Source organism: Oncorhynchus masou, chromosome 17 (assembly GCF_036934945.1).
Source record: "Oncorhynchus masou masou isolate Uvic2021 chromosome 17, UVic_Omas_1.1, whole genome shotgun sequence".
Taxonomy (NCBI): Eukaryota; Metazoa; Chordata; class Actinopteri; order Salmoniformes; family Salmonidae; genus Oncorhynchus; species Oncorhynchus masou.
The window spans coordinates 15,550,017-15,569,281 of record NC_088228.1 but is presented as its reverse complement, the minus strand read 5'-3'; the positions used below and the strand labels follow the sequence as shown (position 1 = coordinate 15,569,281).

The window sequence follows — 19,265 nt, the reverse complement described above, 5'->3', positions numbered from 1 at the left end:
CAGTTTATTCATACGATGGGTGCATTGCATTTGTCTGATATACTGAAATGTTGCACCATATAGCTCATTATGCTAGCACGCCAGCCGGGTAGCTACCCCAGCATGCATCTCGTTACTTCTTTGGTCGGTCGACAGATGAAAACATGGCGGCGATCAGTAAATACTTTACAGCTAAGAACTGCACTGTAGCAGGCGCTACAATCGTTGCCTTGTATCTTCTCAAGAGGAAAAGACATGCTGACAAGATAAATGGGTAACTAAGTTAAACTTGACAACTATTTCGTAGCTAAAGTAAGATTAGCTAGATGACTGCCCATCATAATGCTAAACTGATGTAACCAACAACATTGGCTAGCTAGTAATGTCGCGTTGAAAACAACTGGGAACTAGGGGAAAGTAAGAGGTCAAATCATGACGTCAGTGATCTTCAGGTCGGAAAGTCGGAGCTCTAGAAAGGGTCGCGAGTTCCCGAGTTGGATGACCGTTCTAAACGATTTTCCCAGCTGGAGATCGTTTTTGTTGTTGTGCCGAATTCACAGTTGTTTCTAACGCACTTAATTCGGAGATTTCCGAGGTCCCAGTATTTCTGAATGCGGCATTTGTCAGACACAATAACTGAGACAAGTTGCAGTATGATGACATTGAATCAGAGATTTCTGTTATGTTGTTTTAACACTTTTAGGTAGCTAGTAGTTTATGGAATACATTTTCCCTACTGACACTCAGAGGTCCTGGGGGACTATGATTGAATTGCCTTTTATAGCTGGGTGATCAGGATTCCAAGGTCTAGCTAACAAAGTAATATGTGTGTGTTGTGTGTCTTTAGGTACCATTGATTGGCTTCATTTACTGTTTTATGTTTAGGGTGAAAAGATCATCCGAACTACAGTTGAGCAAAGATGTAAGTGTTTGTTTTCAGGAAATATGACCAACTACTGAGTTGTAACACTCAATGTTGAAATCTCTCTTACCATAGTATTTTTTTTCTTTATTTTTACAATTTTCTACATTGTAGAATAATAGTGAAGACATCAACTATGAAATAACATATGGACTCATGTAGTAACCAAAAAGTTGTTCAAAAAAGGAAAGAAATTCCAAAAATTAACTTTTAACAAGGCAAACCTGTTAATTGAAATGCATTCTGGGTGACTACCTCATGAATCTGGTTCAGAGAATGCCAAGAGTGTGCAAAGCTGTCATCAAGGCAAAGGGTGGCTGCTTTGAAGAATCTCAAATATAAAATATATTTTGATTTGTATAACACTTTTTTTGGTTACTATATGATTCCATATGTTATTTCATAGTTTTGATGTCTTCACTATTATTCTACAATGTAGACAATCGTAAAAATAAAGAAGAACCCTGCAATGAGTAGGTGTGTCCAAACTTTTGACAGGTACTTATATAATTTATTTATTTATTTTAGAAACTTAGTCCGGCTTTAAACTTACTCTTAAAAGTTGTAGTAGTAGAATGCACAAGGTGGAATTTCGATATTGGGTAGTGCATCATCAGTTCCTCTTGTCATGTTAGTCATTGTGTACCTTAGAGAGCTATTTATAACTTGTCAGAAATGTCCAGATCAACTAGACCATGTCAGCTAACATTAAAAAAACAACAACTTTAACCCATAGATAGTGTTGTAATTTTTTTTAGTCACTCAAATATCACATGAATACATATAACATATGCCAAAATGTATAGAATTGCAAGAAAATTTGCTTTAAAACTGCTGAAGGTTTTTTGTGCCCCTTGTCAAATTGCATAGAATTGCAGGAAATAAGCTTGAAACCTGTGAAATTCTTTCCACCAACAAGAGGGATGTGAACAGTTTGTGATATGAGCAGTGCATGTGTCCATAGAAATGGACATGGCACTTGCGCGGGATCTTCCCCAATGCTGAAAGGGGGGGCCAGAGTGAAAAAGTTTGGGACCCCTGTCTTACCACACCCAGGGACAACATTTTGGCAATAATGTCAATATCCACATGCCGTTACCAGATTAACCATGTAGGACTGAGCTGGTGAGATTTGAAGGGGTTTATTTTTCTGATTAATCTGTAAATGTTTGGTATGATGTGTGTCAGGAGGCCAAGAAGGAAAGGACGGTGGTGGACAAGGTGTTCTTTGCACGTATCCTGAAGATAGTGAAGATCATGGTTCCTGGAGTGTTCTGCAAAGAGGTAAGAGCTCTCTACAAACTTGATGACTTTGAATGCACTCCAACATTTTCATCTTGATTGGAATTACATTTCACTGAATGTAAGGAAGTGTATTGTGTAACATCTCAACACATCTTCCGATCACTTGTGTTGACCTATTTCTGGTAATCTACCTCTCCACAGTCAGGATACTGTCTCCTCATCGCTGCCATGCTGGTGGCCAGAACCTACTGTGATGTGTGGATGATCCAGAATGGCACCATGATCGAGAGGTAGGTAGGGCTGGGCGATATATCTAATTAATGTTTCAGGTCGATGTTCCAAATGCCTGTATCGAAAAAATCTTCTTAATTTTTTTTGTGTTTTTCTAAGTGTTCTGTCTTTTTGGTCTCGACTTCTTCTGTGCTCTGTGCACCTTCCCGCTCTTACACAGGCACCAAGCCCCTGCCACTTACAACAACAAAGACAAATGATAACTTCACCCTGAAAACAAGCTTTTTAAACTCGGTATTTGAGGTTTGGTCCAACATAATCAGTCTTATGGACACCAAAACGCTTTGAGACATTATTTTACTGTTTTAGAGAAGAAATTATATTTTCTAAAGATACCCTTTTTGTCTCAACTGCCAAAATGTAGAATAGAGGAGACCCTACTAAAACGAGAGTATCAATGAACATGTGGAAAGTAAATGCTCAATTTCTGTTGCACGCGGCATTGCAGTACCATCTACTGCCTCTGCAGCATTTTAGCCACATACTGTTGTGCTAGTTGTCTAGTCTGTGTTTTATGAATGTGCAATGAGCATAAAAATACGCATTTATAAGCAAATAGATCCAAGTTGGCTAGACTTTAAAAATAAAGATTAGCTGGCTACTCACTAGCACATGGACTTGTGCTTCAGAGAGTATTTATGAGACCTGTGTTAATGTTCTATAATGCCTGCTACAAGAAGTTCGTCGTTATTAGTGAATGTGCATTATGCATGGTTCCTGTTCAATTTGTAACAAAAATGTAATCATAGACAGACTTGAAAGCCAGATCAGTGGTTATTGCAACAAAAGCAGGCTAAAATAATACAGTTATTAGTGGGTCTTATTGTTGTAGAAGGCTTATATTTAGCCTAGGTATAATTTTCCAAGCCCTGAATTCATTAGATTATTCCAGACCTGACTGTTTGAAATGCAGTGTATTTGACCTTTTAATTGTTCAACAAAGTTTAAGAGAAAACGTTAAAAAATAAAGATGTGAATCACCCATGACTTTGAATAAATCAAGATGTGATTTTTCAGGCCATATCGCCCAGCCCTAGAGGTAGGACTCCATAGAAAACCCTAGCACACCAGCACACCAGCATTGCCAGTAGCAATTTCAACATAGCTTTGCAGAATTGTTATTTGTCATATTTGACAGGTTATAATCATCTCTTAATGTCTCGACAGTGGAATAATTAGCAGAGATGTCAATCTTTTCAAGAAGCGCTTTTATTACTATATTGCTGCCATACCAGTGTACATTTGCATGGAATACTTTGCTGCTTGGGGTGCCTGAAAGCAGAATATGATTAAGTGCTTATGAATTCACTTGTGTATTGTTGTTGTAGTTTAATTGCGTTTGTGGACATCACTGGCCATGAAGGGTTGCAGTCTTGAAAATATTTGAAATAGTGTATTTACCTTCTAGTCAGTTATTAACATAATCCTGGTTATTTTCTAGAGCGGGTTTCATTTTGTGTTTGGACTGGAAAAATCGACAGACATTTGATCCTGGCAGCCCTACAGGACTAGACTGGCCCAACTTATTAATGAGACTTTATTTGCACTCCTCATCCTGCTGTGTTCACCTTTTACCAGTGGCTTTTTCCAATATTCAGTAATTGATCAGGGTGATAGCCTTTTTCAAGATCCAGTGACTCACTCTCGCCCAACTAGCTGGGTCAGTTTAAAGAGCGACTGCCTTTGAAAGCAACTAATCCCTTTGATAAAGGCCTATGTGGCATCGATATGAGTCAGAAGCAGGTATTCTAGGTGTCAAAATCTACTACAAAGTGTAAATAGGGTCATTTGGATAATAAAGTCAATCTCATCTGAAACAGAGCTTGTAACATTTCTGTGTCACAGCGGGTTAATTAAGTTTGGGATTTAAATTGGCGATGTCCATTTGCCCACTAACATGGGGTGAACAGCTGCAGTGATTGCTCTCTATACAATAGCATAGAGTGTGAGGCAGACCTGCTCAGCAGCGCCGACTGTTTACATAAGACAACACGTCATGCAATTTTTTGACTTGAGAACTACTGCACCAAACACCATAGCTAGATGTAAAATTGCGCAACTTAAGCATCCTCGGCAAAAACGTCAAAATTAATGATACATTTCTTGAGTTATCTTAGATTTTCTCTGTATACATCAATCATGTCGATCTTTGCTGCTGGTGATTCTCTGATCCACCTCTACTCAGACGATACCATTCTGTATACTTCTGGCCCTTCTTTGAACACTGTGTTAACTAACATCCAGACGAGCTTCAATGCCATATAACTCTCCTTCCGTGGTCTCCAACTGCTCTTAAATGCAAGTACAACTAAATGCATGCTCTTCAACCGATCGCTACCAGCACCTGCCCGCCTGTCCAGCATCACTACTCTGGACGGTTCTGACTTAGAATATGTGGACAACTAAAAATACCTAGGTGTCTGGCTAGACTGTAAACTCTCCTTCCCCAGACTCACATTAAGCATCTCCATTCCAAAATGAAATCTAGAATCGGCTTCCTATTTCGCAACAAAGCGTCCTTCAGTCGTGCTGCCAAACATACCCTCGTAAAACTGACTATCCTACCGAGCCTCGACTTCGGCGATGTCATTTACAAAATAGCCTCCAACACTCTACTCAGCAAATTGGATGCAGTCTATCACAGTGCCATCCGTTTTGTCACCAAAGCCCCATATACTACCCACCACTGCGACCTGTATGCTCTCGTTGGCTGGCCCTCGCTTCATGTTCGTCGCCAAACCCACTGGCTCCAGGTCATCTATAAGTCTTTGCTAGGTAAAGCCCCACCTTATCTCAGCTCACTGGTCACCATAGCAGCACCCAACCGTACATAGCCCATCTGTAAATAGCCCATCCAACTACCTCATCCCCATACAGTATTTATTTATTTATCTTGCCCCTTTGCACCCCAGTATCTCCTGCACATCTACCATTCCAGTGTTTTAATTGCTATATTGTAATTACTTCACCACCATGGCCTATTTAAATAAAGTTGAAATAAAAACAATTCATGCTGGGTATTTTGAGGAAGTGAAATAGGCTTCTCGGTCTACAGTGTCTCATGAGGGACAAACATCATAAACCAAATGCGGAATCGGTTAGGAAATTCCACCTCCAAGACTGAAAACAAGTTTTTCTAATGACAGAAAAACACATGCGCCAATTGGCGTGTTCAGTGGCTCTTTAAGGTGCGGACAATCTAGCTCTTCCAGTGTTGGGTTTTTCTGTGCGCTAAGAAACACTGAAAAAACACAGACACCTTTTGGTTTACAATGTAGAATGACCCCACTTTTGCCTTGTATGTAACATTGTGAGTGTATTCACTTTGTGGATGTTGGTTTGCAGTGCAATTATTGGTCGTTCAACAAAAGATTTCAAGAGACTCTTGTTCAACTTTATAAAAGTCATGCCATTTGTAAGTGCAACTTTCATACTTCTATTTTTGTGGTTAATTTGTTGTCTTAATTGTCTCTACTACCCGTAGATTAAAACAAAATATATGATTATATAACTAACATTATAATGTGTAATTCTACACATTACACTTTCTCAATACAATATATTTGATAATAAACTAATGAACTTACAGTTAACCTCATGATTTGGGCATGGTGGTTTACGTTAGTATTAGTATTGTGCCCAACGGGGAGAGCGTTTGTGTGTATTTTTGATCAATACTAAAACTGCCTGATAACAGACTTGTGATCCCTGGCCTATATTTATTAGAGGTTTTATGAGGTGTTTATGATTATTTACTCAGTGCACACATTCCAATTGAGTGGTATACTCACACTATAAAATGTAATGCACTGCTTTTAAATGAGACTGCTATTATGGCCCGTTTGCCTGTTTCAGATCTCTCTGGTTAACAACTTCCTCAAGCTGGGTTTGAATGAACTGAAGCTCTGTTGCCGGGTTCGACTCACCAAGCACCTCTATGATGAGTACCTACAGTAAGTCCTGTTGATCACATTCCCAGGCCTACTTCTTGCAGAATATTACTTCTGAGAGAACATCTGTTTGTCTGCCCTTAGCTTGTCTCTTGTGAAAGACATTAACATTTGCATCCAACCCAAATCGCGTAGCGGGAGATTTGTTTCTGGATGACTAGATTAGCTCAGGTCCCCGGGTCCTGGACTGGAAGCACACGTTCGGCTGTGCCCAGATGACAGCTTCGATATTGCAGTTTAACTGAAGTCCGGCCCAGAAAGCAATTCCCATAGACGGCCCCATAGAGAAGTCACATTTGAAAACTCTTAATAAGACACTTATGTCATCACCTTTGTGCACAAAACTACCATTGAATTATTCACTTAATTGTCACTGAAGACGATTTTTCTTTTTCAACACTCCCAGCCGAAGATATGGAAACATTTTCTTCATGCTGAGCCCAGTTGGCCAGGGGATGTGCCGGTTGGTTTGTGTAGCTGTCCACGTTCTTGGCACACTCTGGCAGAGTTCCCGGAGCATGTTCGTGTGGTACAGCTTGCTGTCTGTCCAGTGCGCACTGAGCGCTAGTGCGCAGGTATTGTTGTCCCAGTAAAAACAAATATAGAAAGATGGCAGCAACCAGAAACAGCGTATGCAAACTTAAGTTGATTACGCTGAAAACAACAGGTGTCCATTCTGGCTGTCTCTAGTTCGTATATAACCCAGTGGATTAGCCCTTAGCAATAGAGCTAGCTTGGAAGGATTTTTCCTTGATCCTCTTTCATCTTACAAATTTCTTAGCCACAATGCAATAGGTACTTACAGTGTAGTGGCCCTGTTGCAATGGTGTAATGAACAATGACTTCATAAACTCAGTGATAAAAAATACATAACCCACCTGCCAAATCCTGTTTCATGTTTTCACCACACCATCCTCCAGAGGTTACACGTACTATAAGATTGGTAACCTGGACAACCGCATCGGTAACCCCGACCAGCTGTTGACCCAGGACGTTGAGAGGTTCTGTAACAGTGTAGTGGACCTCTACTCCAACATCAGCAAGGTAACCTGCACTTAAATAGCCTGGATAAACTAGACCGAATTCTGCACTCAAATGAAACAATGGTTAGTGCAGAGTTCAGTCGGGTTCAACCAGGCTATTAAAAAACCCCTCTGTTGTAGAGACAACTAATGCTGCTCAAAGCCTGATACAATCTACCGCTATTGACAGTACACTGAACCTATGATGATAATCGGACAGCTTTTCTGTCCCTTCAGCCTCTATTGGACATTGGTCTGTACATCTTCAAGTTGACATCGGCCATCGGGCCACAGGTGAGTCTTGCTTTGTCTAATGTAGCCTTCTATGGATCTCTTATGTAGTTTTAAATTGAAAGAATGACCATGATAATCTCCAATGCATCCTTACAGCAGAATAGAGTTTCTAACATCTCTATTCTACTTTCCTCTCCCCCTCAGGGTCCTGCCTGTATGATAGGCTACCTGGTGTTCTCTGGGCTCATCCTGACACGTCTGCGGCGGCCCATCGGCAAGATGACGGTGATGGAGCAGAGATACGAGGGAGAGTACCGATTCGTCAACTCACGCCTAATCACCAACAGGTCAGTCGGGACACACATCTCTCCTTACCACTGTTCCTCTCTTCTTCTTTTTTTTAGACAAAGAATTTCTGTTTCATGTTCTTTTTGCACTGTGAAAAATTAAAGGTTTAATGTTTTGTTTCCCACAGTGAAGAAATTGCCTTCTACAATGGAAACCTGAGGGAGAAACAGACCATTCACTCTACCTTCCAGAGACTGGTGAGAGGGTAGGGGCTTTAAATGTATCAGTGGCAGTAGTTGACTTACTATGGCAGGGATCACCAACTAGATTCAGCCTGAGGATATTTTTTTCTTGGGTGGATGGTCAGGGGGACAGAATATAATTTCAAATCATTTGTAGACTAAAACATAATCATTTCAAACCGTGTTCACATTTGTATACGATCACACATATCTCTCTATTATGCGTGGGAATACTTTGGAACAGATTCCCAGAATTAAAATCACTTGGAGCTGATTTGCTGGGGGGTTTTACAGTCTTTTATGTACCCAACATAAAAATGTAAAAAAAAGTTGGGCGGCCAAATTAAATCACCTGCGGGCCCTGTGGTATCTTTATCTTTGCCAGGTCGCAGTTGCAAATGAGAACTTGTTCTCAACTAGCCTACCTGGTTAAATAAAGGTGAAAAAAAATATATATATCTATACTGCAGTGCATATACAATGTCTCACGTTGGATTCCCTTTTACTGCTAGGTGGATCATTTGCACAATTTCATTGTCTTCCGCTTTTCAACTGGTTTCGTGGACAGCATCATTGCAAAATGTGAGAACTTGTCATGTCTTTGATTTGAAGTTTGTTATCAATTGCTTTATTTATCTTCTCTCATCCGAATTAAGATAATATAGCTGAATGAACTGACAATAGCTGAATGAACTACTTGTGGTTTTCCCCATCTCTGTAGATATTGCCACTGTTGTGGGGTACCTGGTGGTGAGCAGGCCGTTCCTGAACCACACCCACCCACGCCACCTACGCAGTACCCACGCTGAGCTGCTAGAGGTGAGGAGAGACAGAGTGTGTGTGTCTGTGTTCTGGATGGTTGAGATCCTAACTTCCCTGTGTCTCCTCTCCCTCGTTCTCATTCAGGACTATTACCAGAGTGGGCGTATGTTGCTGAGCATGTCTCAGGCCCTGGGCAGAATTGTCCTGGCTGGCAGAGAGATGAGCAGGCTCTCTGGGTCAGTCATACACAATGCTCTTATCTCACAATTGGTTCAACTGGTGCAATGGTTCATTGGTTCGGTGGTTCAATGGTAGTCTGAATGCCAGTCTGTTTGTGCTATCATGTCAACTCCCTGTCAGTAATTGCAATAGAGTTCCAATATTTGTATAGTTGTGGGGGTTATCAAATTAGGATCCAATCCTCTGTTCTCATTAATGTTCATATTTGAAGATTGCTGTTAGGCTAGACTGTTTGGCCTGATAATGACAGCAATGGAGATGGTAAGAATACAAACAGATCTGGGACCAGTTATATTGTTCACTGGTTTAATGTTCTGAGATTGTTCCACTTGTTCTTCTTTCCCTCTATCTGCTGTCCCCTCCTCAATGACCCCTGCTGACCTCTCCTCAATGACCCCTGCTGACCTCTCCTCAATGACCCCTGCTGCCTCCTCCTCACTGACCCCTGCTGCCTCCTCCTCACTGACCCCTGCTGCCTCCTCCTCACTGACCCCTGCTGCCTCCTCCTCACTGACCCCTGCTGCCTCCTCCTCACTGACCCCTGCTGCCTCCTCCTCACTGACCCCTACTGCCTCCCTACAGGTTCACAGCTCGCATCACCGAGATCATGAAAGTCCTGAAAGAGCTGAACTCTGGGAAATACGAGAGGACCATGGTCTCTCAACAGGGAGGAAGAGGTGCCCGCTGCATGTTCCCTGATGATGTATTGATGATATTATTGTTGTTGGATAGCAGTCTCATGTTGTAGTACTCTTATGCAGGAACATGACAACATTTTACTAGTTGATGTGAGAGATGATTGCTTTAGATTTCTTTTGTCACATTTTCAGATGGTGAATTACAAGATAGAATCACCTTGGTCCCAGGAAGTGGTGAAATCATCCACAAAGACAAGATTATTAAGTATGTGTCTGACAGACACATGTATTATAACAATAGAATAAACATGATTAACATGCTTAATGAAAGTAGGTACTACCTGGTTTGACATTGTACTTGTGTCTCAGGTTTGAGCATACACCCCTTGCAACACCCAATGGGGACATTCTTATTAAAGACCTCAGCTTTGAGGTGAGTATCTCAATCCCACCTAGGAGCAACTCCGTACTGAACCAATTTATACAATTCATGAAATCGATAGACTAGACTTTAGACGGTTGAGGGACTGTTTAATCTGTAAGTGCAGACGGCTGTACTGTGCCTTCCCATCCCCTGCTAACCTAAGGTGACGTCAGGGACAAACGTCTTGGTGTGTGGCCCCAACGGCTGTGGGAAGAGCTCACTCTTCAGAGTCCTGGGAGAGGTATGAGGAATCAACAATTGCTGAAAAAGCCTATTATGTTGCTGTAGTGTTGACTGTTTTACATTCATGAGTAGTAATGGATGCGTCTGTTTCTCAGCTCTGGCCTCTGTTTGGTGGCCGTCTCACCAAACCTGAGCGAGGGAAACTCTTCTATGTTCCCCAGAGGCCATACATGACCCTGGGCTCTCTGAGGGATCAGGTGATCTACCCAGATACAGTGGAGGACCAGAGGAGGAAGGGCACCTTTGATAAGGTAGACTAACTATCTAATCACATCAGCTCATTACTGGATCATATATCCAATCACAGCAGCCATTTTCTGGACCAATGATTGTAATGCTTCTCATGAAACCCCCGAGCTGACAAGGTACAAATCTGTCGTTCTGCCCCTGAACAGGCAGTTAACCCACTGTTCCAGGGCCATCATTGAAAATAAGAATTTGTTCTTAACTGACTTGCCTAGTTAAATAAAGGTACAATTTAAAAAATGAAGAAAGAACAGTGTGCTGTACGTGGCCTCTAGTCAGTAGTATGTCTGAGTATAACACAAAACTATGCATGCTGTTTGCTGACAGTGTGGTATACTGGCGTGTTTGTACGTGTTTGTACGTGTGTGTGTGTGTGTGTGTGTGTGTGTGTTGTGCTGGGGAACAGGTGCTGAAGGAGTACCTGGACAACGTCCAGCTTGGTCACATCCTGGAGCGGGAGGGCAGCTGGGACACGGTCCAGGACTGGATGGACGTCCTCAGTGGAGGAGAGAAACAGAGGATGGCTGTAAGTCACTGCTCATTTCCTAAAAAAAACAACAGAGAATAGTGTAGACACGTGTAGTTGTTTTGTCTCTTTCTATGCCAGACTAATTCTGCTAGCTGCATAGCGCTTCACTCCATTTATGTTACCATGACGTTTAAGACCATTTTACAAGCACATATGGCTGTAAAATGGGTAAATGTAGCTTTTCATTGATTGGACACTCACTCACACTCACTTACTTACACACTCTCTCTCTCTCTCTGGTATCTAGATGGCCCGTCTGTTCTACCACAAGCCCCAGTTTGCCATTCTGGATGAGTGCACCAGTGCTGTGAGTGTAGATGTGGAGGACTTCATCTACAGCCACTGTAGGACGGTAAGATACAACACTGTGGACTATTAATGAAGATTATACATTAAATAGGCCATTTTGTCAATATAATGATGATTATTTAAAAATCTATTATTTATGTGCACATTGTGAAAGAGGAATGAAAAAGATCCAAGGAAACTGATGCATGGTAACTTGACGTGTTGTTGTTTCTACCGTCTTGCCCTTTGTGCTGTCGTCTGGGCCCAATAATGTTTGTACCATGTTTTGTGCTGCTGCCATGTTGTGTTGTTGTTGTGTTGCTGACATGCTATGTTGTTGTCTTAGGTCTCTTTTTATGTAGTGTTGTGGTGTCTCCCTTGTCGTGATGTGTGTTTTGTCCTATTTTTAATCCCAGCCCCCTTCCCCTCAGGAGGCCTTTTGGTAGGCGGTCATTGTAAAAAAATTCCGAGCTTATGGGATGTGATATTTACCTTTCCCCAGGTGGGCATCACGTTGTTCACAGTTTCTCACAGGAAGTCTTTGTGGAAGCACCATGAGGTAAGTCCTTTCACACCGAACGATGAAACATAAAATGACTGTGCATATAATAGTAAAATGCAGGTGAATACTAAAGCCCTGTTCTTTTGTTCTTTTTCAATTCTGACAGAGTTTCCTTGTTTATCTATTTTATATAGGTTAAAATACGTTCCAAATATCTAAAAGGACACCTTCTAACCAGTGATTTCTGTCTCTTCTCCAGTACTACCTGCACATGGACGGAAGGGGAAACTATGAGTTTAAAGCCATCACCCAGGAAACAATTGCGTTTGGGTCATAACGACCTCACCACAGCTAATTATTGCTCACATAGATGGTCCTAAGTAATTCTGCACTACATGAAGCATAGGGAACAGAGAAGTCAAGTCCTAACATATTAAAATGTTATGCAACGGTATGAAGACTGGGAGCTCAATGTCAAGAGAGAAATAGCTAAACCTATATTAGATTAAAGGTAGAGTCCACAACATGACATCATACACAGCAGGGTACACTTCCTGCTTGCAGAAATAAACAAAACAATGGAATTCTGCCAAGACTGACTGTATTGGCTCTTCCTGAGGGCAGATTGAATTCTGCCAAGACTGACCGTATTGGCTCTTCCTGAGGGCAGATTGAATTCTGCCAAGACTGACTGTATTGGCTCTTCCTGAGGGCAGATTGAATTCTGTTTAGAACTGGAAGCCGCCCCGCTGTGTATGATGTCATATTGCAGAGTCTACCTTTAAGGATGTGCGTGTAGTGAGTTTTAATTGTATATGACGCAAATAATGTACTAAGAAAACTAGCCTTACCGATTGTATGTTTAAATTTTATTTCTGTTAATATTGCATTGTTTTTCATTATTTAAAATGGTCAGTTTTAATGTCAAGTTTTGAATTAAATGTTTGTTTAGTGCTGTTTGTTGAAACACTGAAGTGCATTCTTCTTTCATGAAGCCAGTAACTGTAAATGACATTAAGCATAGCTAGTCCAAATATGTCAATTGTAGTACATACATGTACGCAAAAAAAAATGTTTTGTCTCTTATAGTATAAACCCTCAGCGGCTGCCTCAATTTGGAAGGTACTGCACTGTAGTTACTTTACACTGTACTTAATTTAGCTTTGATTATTTTGTAAAAGGGGATTGAGGACCTGTTACTTTTTGTTAACATAGGATATGTAAAATGCCATTGCTATGAGCTGAACTAGAAATAAATATTTCATTAATATATATTTCTTAATTGTTTCAAGACCCTGGATCTTCTGTTCTGCAGACTACCCATTGTGTTATTCTCTCTGTTAGATATCAGAGTATAGTTTGTGCATCCCAATACCTATTAAGTGGCTTCCTATCTCCTTTCATTCATCCACTGATTCCTCACTGATCTTGAAACATTTGGACAGGTGAAAGCAAATGCCCCAGAAAGCTTCTGCCATGTCTCTTATTCTGCCTTTTCAGATGCATGTTAGCCAAACACGGTGCAAGAAAAATATAGGGGAACTAGGAATAGGTTACAGTGGCATTTAAGTCCATTCAGATGAAGAAGAGGCAGTCATTTGTTTTATTGAGCTGCACCCATTACTTGGACCTGCTCCAAGGCATGTCTCGGAGGTCTCTGGCACCATGTTGTCACCCCTCTGCCAGGTTGTTCCCATGGTTTCCTGGGTCATAAACTGATAAGCAGGCATTAAGCTACAATCAATCACTATGAAAAGGCTTTCCCCTGGTCTCATCAGTTTCAAATATGATTTAAGATAATTTTAAGGCAAATGTAATACAAAGGTGACATTAGATGGCGCTGTATGTCAAATTTCCTTCACAGGGATAGTGTTAGATAAAAGACATGAGAATTGACTCATCAATCCATTTACTTGTAAAACAACATTAAAAGTACCACAATGCACCACAGTGATCACATCCAAAAGTACCAAATCCATGTTCCAACAGCACACAATATGGACAAATCCCATTCAACATGAACTATACATCAACATATTAGACATACAAAAATAAATATTTAACAGAATAAAATTGATTGAAATAAATAAGTGGTGAAGTAATTACATGTTTTTTCTACATAGTGGCAAAAATATATATTTCTCAAGGATTCATCTAATTTACTTGTTCAACATTATTAAACAAATAAATAAGACATGTAAAAAATGATCTACCCATTTAAAAGAACCAGCTAATAATGAGACTTACAAAGGTAATGTGAACACAGACCTCATGCATTTCCAGTGTTAAGACACATTTGTGCTAAATTATTGGAAGCACAGCTCCCTCCCTCTGAAAGGGTTGATTTAGTGAAGCACCATTATAAGACACACACTCTATACACACACAGACCTTTACACTGGACTCAACTGCAGGTTCTCCTTGTCCACAGCTTCTTTTTTGTTGCAGCAGAAGCGTTTACAGCACACCACGGTTAGAGTGATGAGGATGATGAGCACTGCCAGCATGATGGCGATGGCACCTGCGATCACACCAAAGGGGAATTCTGAGAGAAGTGAGAGAATACTTAATTTATTTGAAGTTCTTGAAGTTGCTACACACTGTAGTCTATAGTAAAAAGGGCTATTGCCCAAATTACAGTTTATCTTTATAGACTAGATTTGTTGTAGTTACTCCATCCACTACACATTTGAGTACACTGAATTTCACCTTAAATTCCTTCCACCCAATCTCAACTCCAACATACCAGGTGCTTTGTGTAACGGATGTGAAACGGCTCGCTTAGTCAGCGGTGTGCGCTAAATAGCGTTTCAATCGGTGACGTCACTTGCTCTGAGACCTTGAAGTAGTGGTTCCCCTTGCTCTGTTGTTGATGTGTGCAGAAGGTCCCGGGTATGGGCGAGGGGACGGTTTAAAATTATACTGTTACATTTGCATTGTGGGGTCCCTTACCCTCAAAGATGGTCTTGCTCTCTCTGGGTGAGCACTGCGGCTTGCTCCAATCTCCAAGTCTCTTCTCCACAGAGCGGGAAGGGATATAGGCTGCCACCATGAAGCAGTAGCTCTCTCCTTTATCCAGGTTCTTCAGCTCGACATCTCTCAGGTCTGACATTGTCTCTTTCTGTGGACAGAGGTTTAGAGTTAGATACAATATTATCTCAAGTCGCACACTGTTTGTTTTGTGTCATTGGTGGGAATCAACAGGTATAGAATCATAAGCAATGCATTTACAATCTATTGACTGTGACTGTTCAACTCACCTTTCCTGTGCTCCCGGCTTTGTTGTATACGACGTTGTACTTCAGGTCATTCTTAAAGATGTCTCTGATAGTCACCAGCTGGTCATCTTTGTAGATGGGAGTGAGAGGGTCCTGTATGTGGAGTGTCATCTTGGTCTTGTCTTCGCTCTGCTTGATGTTAAAACTCGGTGCTCCTATTTGAGCTAAAAGGAGAACCAGACGAGTGAGGCACCACAGACAGAATTTATTTGGGGAATTTCCAGTGAAATCAACATTTATAAATTAATGCTATAACGGCATTATTTTACAATGCAATAACAAGGTGCTTAATGACTCAGGTTGTTACTGTGTGAGCGTAAATAAAATAATAATGTATTTATTACTGTAATAATAATGTAGCTAATAGCACTCACTGTCTTTGTAGGGGCAGAACCTCTCGGCCCGGGTGTAGGGGAACTCTACAAGGTCAGAGTTCACGCCAGGCAGGGGTTCTGATAGGACGTCGGCAGAGTAGGTCTCCTCCAGGTTCCGCAGCTCGTTGGTGAGGTCACACTCTGTTCCCGAGCTCCGAATGCAGTAGGGTTTTCTCTGTCTATCCTTGCCGACCCTGAACACACACACACACACACACACACACACACACACACACACACACGTCCCACATCAGACAGTCTTTGAACTGTGATAGGTACAGTTTGTACACACAGTTTTAAGTTAATTCTGCTGACATGAAGGAAGATATTCATCAATGAAAGTGGTCAATTTGTGCTTGTACAGACAGGGTGTTTTTTTTCAACGATGACGTAATGAACAGAACAGTGCAGACTCTCTGCAGAGACATGATGTAGGCTACTTACTCAGAAAATTCAACGGTGTATGTGTAGTTGGTAGGTTCAGGGCCCCATGTTAGAATAGTCTTGAAGTTATTGGACACCCATTTAACATTCTGCGCCTCTGGGAAATAATCCTCCCCTGTTAACACAGGAAAAACAAGGCATGATTAGTTATTTAGTTTAGTAAAATGGATTTGCGCCAAAGAAAACAATTGATAGACAACAAAACAGATAAAAACAAACCAAAAAAAATTAAACAGTGTGCAGGTGTGGTTAGAAGACCAAGGGCTTATATGAAAACCACACCACAACAAAACATAAATACAACATTTTAAAAAGTTTGTTAAAACATAACAAAACCGACTAATTATAAATTAATTGATCAGTAATCACACAAAAAAAAGTGTTTTGTTGAACTGTGTGTGTGCATGTCAGTGTGTGAGAGTTAGGTTATATGGAGGAGATTACTGAGTAGTTTGGTTCACCAGTCTTCCCTTTAAGTTATTTAGGGATGTTGATGTTTTGTAAAATGTGAAGATAAGAATTCCAGAGTATTGTACCTCTGTAACTCAGATACTGTAACCTGATAAAAAAAAGCAAGAATCAAGATATCAGCCACAAAGTATAGCCTATAAATTAAATAGGATCTATAGCCTACATATGCCGATTTGAATGGACATATCTCGCATATTTCCCACTGAGCATCAGGGCTACGTAATTGTGCATATTACAATGTGGAGTGCAAAAACGGTGCCAATGGAATAAACAGAAATGTTTATGTAGAATCAGCTGAAAATGTTAATCTCTGGCTATTTAGGTAGCCTTGGGTAAAAAATAAAATAAAATAAAAAATAGGCTAAATGTTTGAGATGAAACTCATTATAAGCCATAAGTAAAACGTACCAGATGCTCCAATCGTGAATAGTACCGATAAGAGTGAAACACCAAAGTGAACAGAAGTCCTTACATCCATCATAATCCAAAATGTTACGGGCAGTAGCAGTAGCCTCTTACTATCGAAAACGAATAACGAATGCTGATTGTCCTCCCTTGAGTCAGTGTTGCTAGTGTTCGTCTAAAAACAACACTTCAAAGTGTGTTAGATAACTGCTCTCACAGTGTTGCTGGTGCCTCGTTTTTATAGCCTACCAGATTTAAGTTGCGAGCGGTCGGAATTGTAGTTACGACTCATTCAACAATAGCTCCACCTCCCTTACAACTGTCATCGATCATTGGGTTTTGTCCAATGGTTCATACACATCATTGGTTTGTCACTGGCTGAGCATGCTGCCCATAAAACCTGTCAAGTCATTTACTGTCCGTACAACCTGCCAAGGCATTTTACTGTCCGTACAACCTGTCAAGGCATTGACTGTCCGTACAACCTGTCAAGGCATTTACTGTCCGTACAACCTGTCAAGGCATTTTACTGTCCGTACAACCTGTCAAGGCATTGACTGTCCGTACAACCTGTCAAGGCATTGACTGTCCGTACAACCTGTCAAGGCATTTACTGTCCGTACATAGTCATCTAGTAAAACTTGACCTGTAGCTTGCCATATATCGTAGCAGCGGCATGAATGGAGAGACATTGACTCAAATTAAAAAAATGTCCATGTAAGATTTTTGATAGTCCTCTTTTGAAACTGTGTTCTTTAAATAACTAGAATGATGAGTTTCAATGTAATAGTACATTTTGTTTTAACTATAAATAACTATTATACAAATATTGTTTTTTTTAAGTACTTGCAAAATGGTTTGTGACAAATTGTGATAAGAAACATTATGATGAAGGGGATAGAATCTATTTCTGACCATACTGTGAACCGAAAGCAATTAGTTGGTTCTGAAATGTTTTGGGAAACCAGATTTGCTTGTAAACAGATTAGCATACAGTAGTCTAAGCCCTGAAATCCCAAAGCAGTGACTGAAACACAGAGTTCTCTGATGACTGAATCTGTATCCATCAGGAGAACAAGCTGTGAGTCAGCTAGGCCTTTCTGAAGTGTAGGATTGTTGTGATATTGTGGATATACAGTGGCAAGAAAAAGTATGTGAACCCTTTGGAATGACCTGGAATCACAAAGTTATTTAAAGAACACAGTTTCAAAAGAGGACTTTCAAAAATATTACATTGACTCAAATTTCTAAAATGTCAATGTCTCTCCATTCATGCCGCTGCTACGATATATGGCAAGCTACAGGTCAAGTTTTACTATCCAGATGACCATGTACGGACAGTCAATGCCTTGACAGGTTGTACGGACAGTAAATACCTTGACAGGTTGTACGGACAGTAAATTCCTTGACAGATTGTACGCACAGTAAATGCCTTGACAGGTTGTACGGACAGTACATACCTTGACAGGTTGTATGGGCGGTAAATGCCTTGACAGGTTGTACGGATAGTAAATACCTTGACAGGTTGTACGGACAGTAAATACCTTGACAGATTGTACGCACAGTAAATGCCTTGACAGGTTGTACGGACAGTAAATACCTTGACAGGTTGTACGGACAGTAAATACCTTGACAGATTGTACGCACAGTAAATGCCTTGACAGGTTGTACGGACAGTAAATACCTTGACAGATTGTACGCACAGTAAATGCCTTGACAGGTTGTACGGACAGTAAATACCTTGACAGGTTGTACGGACAGTAAATTCCTTGACAGGTTGTACGGACAGTAAATACCTTGACAGGTTGTACGGACAGTAAATGCCTTGACAGATTGTATGGGCAGTAAAGGCCTTGACAGGTTGTACGGACAGTAAATGCCTTGATAGGTTGTATGGGCAATTGTTTGTGTGCTATTAGTTTTGTTTAAGCAGACTGTGTTTGTCTATTGTTGTGACTTAGACAAAGATCAGATCAAATTTTATGACCAATTTATACAGAAAACCAGGTAATTCCAAAGGGTTCACATACCTTTTCTTTCCACTGTAATTAGTTACATGAAACAGTAACATAATGAGCATTTCCAGACCTATTTCAGCAATATTTTTGAAGTACTGTACACCTATATGAATTCAGAATGTTACAAATAAATGAAATCTACAAGTTACCCAACCTGTGATATATTTAGTTGTACATTGCCAAATGCGGGTGATTTAGTGCATGAGAGAGTGAGCGGATAGATTCAGCAT

The 19,265-nt window shown here is 40.7% G+C and overlaps 2 protein-coding genes across 4 annotated transcripts; one reads left to right on the top strand and one right to left on the bottom strand.

Annotated features, from left to right (window-relative positions):
• The first annotated feature begins 109 nt into the window (after nucleotides 1-109).
• On the top strand, nucleotides 110-13,317 carry LOC135558587 (ATP-binding cassette sub-family D member 3-like). Of its 2 annotated transcripts, none has more exons than XM_064992501.1 (22): nucleotides 110-253; nucleotides 865-901; nucleotides 2,090-2,185; nucleotides 2,348-2,436; nucleotides 5,783-5,852; nucleotides 6,293-6,390; nucleotides 7,308-7,431; nucleotides 7,647-7,703; nucleotides 7,848-7,990; nucleotides 8,119-8,188; nucleotides 8,686-8,755; nucleotides 8,895-8,992; nucleotides 9,080-9,171; nucleotides 9,758-9,852; nucleotides 10,006-10,078; nucleotides 10,183-10,246; nucleotides 10,401-10,478; nucleotides 10,576-10,731; nucleotides 11,133-11,252; nucleotides 11,503-11,607; nucleotides 12,046-12,102; nucleotides 12,305-13,317. In XM_064992501.1, exons 1-22 carry the CDS (start codon nucleotides 144-146, stop codon nucleotides 12,380-12,382), a joined length of 1,980 nt encoding a protein of 659 aa, XP_064848573.1. In that variant the 5' UTR covers nucleotides 110-143; the 3' UTR covers nucleotides 12,383-13,317. The 2 variants fall into 2 exon arrangements, with proteins under 2 accessions (XP_064848573.1, XP_064848574.1); XM_064992502.1 differs by having other exon boundaries at nucleotides 180-253; nucleotides 827-901.
• A 620-nt stretch (nucleotides 13,318-13,937) lies between these two features.
• Nucleotides 13,938-17,245, bottom strand: LOC135558166 (tissue factor-like). 2 transcript variants are annotated; one of them, XM_064991903.1, is made up of 6 exons: nucleotides 17,021-17,245; nucleotides 16,142-16,256; nucleotides 15,698-15,891; nucleotides 15,306-15,487; nucleotides 14,998-15,166; nucleotides 13,938-14,590 (listed from the first exon to the last, which is right to left on the bottom strand). In XM_064991903.1, exons 1-6 carry the CDS (start codon nucleotides 17,091-17,093, stop codon nucleotides 14,439-14,441), a joined length of 885 nt encoding a protein of 294 aa, XP_064847975.1. In that variant the 5' UTR covers nucleotides 17,094-17,245; the 3' UTR covers nucleotides 13,938-14,438. The 2 variants fall into 2 exon arrangements, with proteins under 2 accessions (XP_064847975.1, XP_064847976.1); XM_064991904.1 differs by having other exon boundaries at nucleotides 13,938-14,566.
• Between the last annotated feature and the right edge of the window lie 2,020 nt (nucleotides 17,246-19,265).

Bases quoted from the DNA above. Each gene is read 5' to 3' on its own strand.
- LOC135558587 (XM_064992501.1), top strand. From the start codon at position 144: ATGGCGGCGATCAGTAAATACTTTACAGCTAAGAACTGCACTGTAGCA. The intron at 2,186-2,347 runs GTAAGAGCTCTC...ACCTCTCCACAG, and splicing joins CTGGAGTGTTCTGCAAAGAG to TCAGGATACTGTCTCCTCAT. The intron at 10,079-10,182 runs GTATGTGTCTGA...CTTGTGTCTCAG, and splicing joins CACAAAGACAAGATTATTAA to GTTTGAGCATACACCCCTTG.
- LOC135558166 (XM_064991903.1), bottom strand. From the start codon at position 17,093: ATGATGGATGTAAGGACTTCTGTTCACTTTGGTGTTTCACTCTTATCG. The intron at 15,892-16,141 runs GTAAGTAGCCTA...GTGTGTGTTCAG, and splicing joins TACACCGTTGAATTTTCTGA to GGTCGGCAAGGATAGACAGA. The intron at 15,167-15,305 runs GTGAGTTGAACA...CTCTGTCCACAG, and splicing joins AAGCCGGGAGCACAGGAAAG to AAAGAGACAATGTCAGACCT.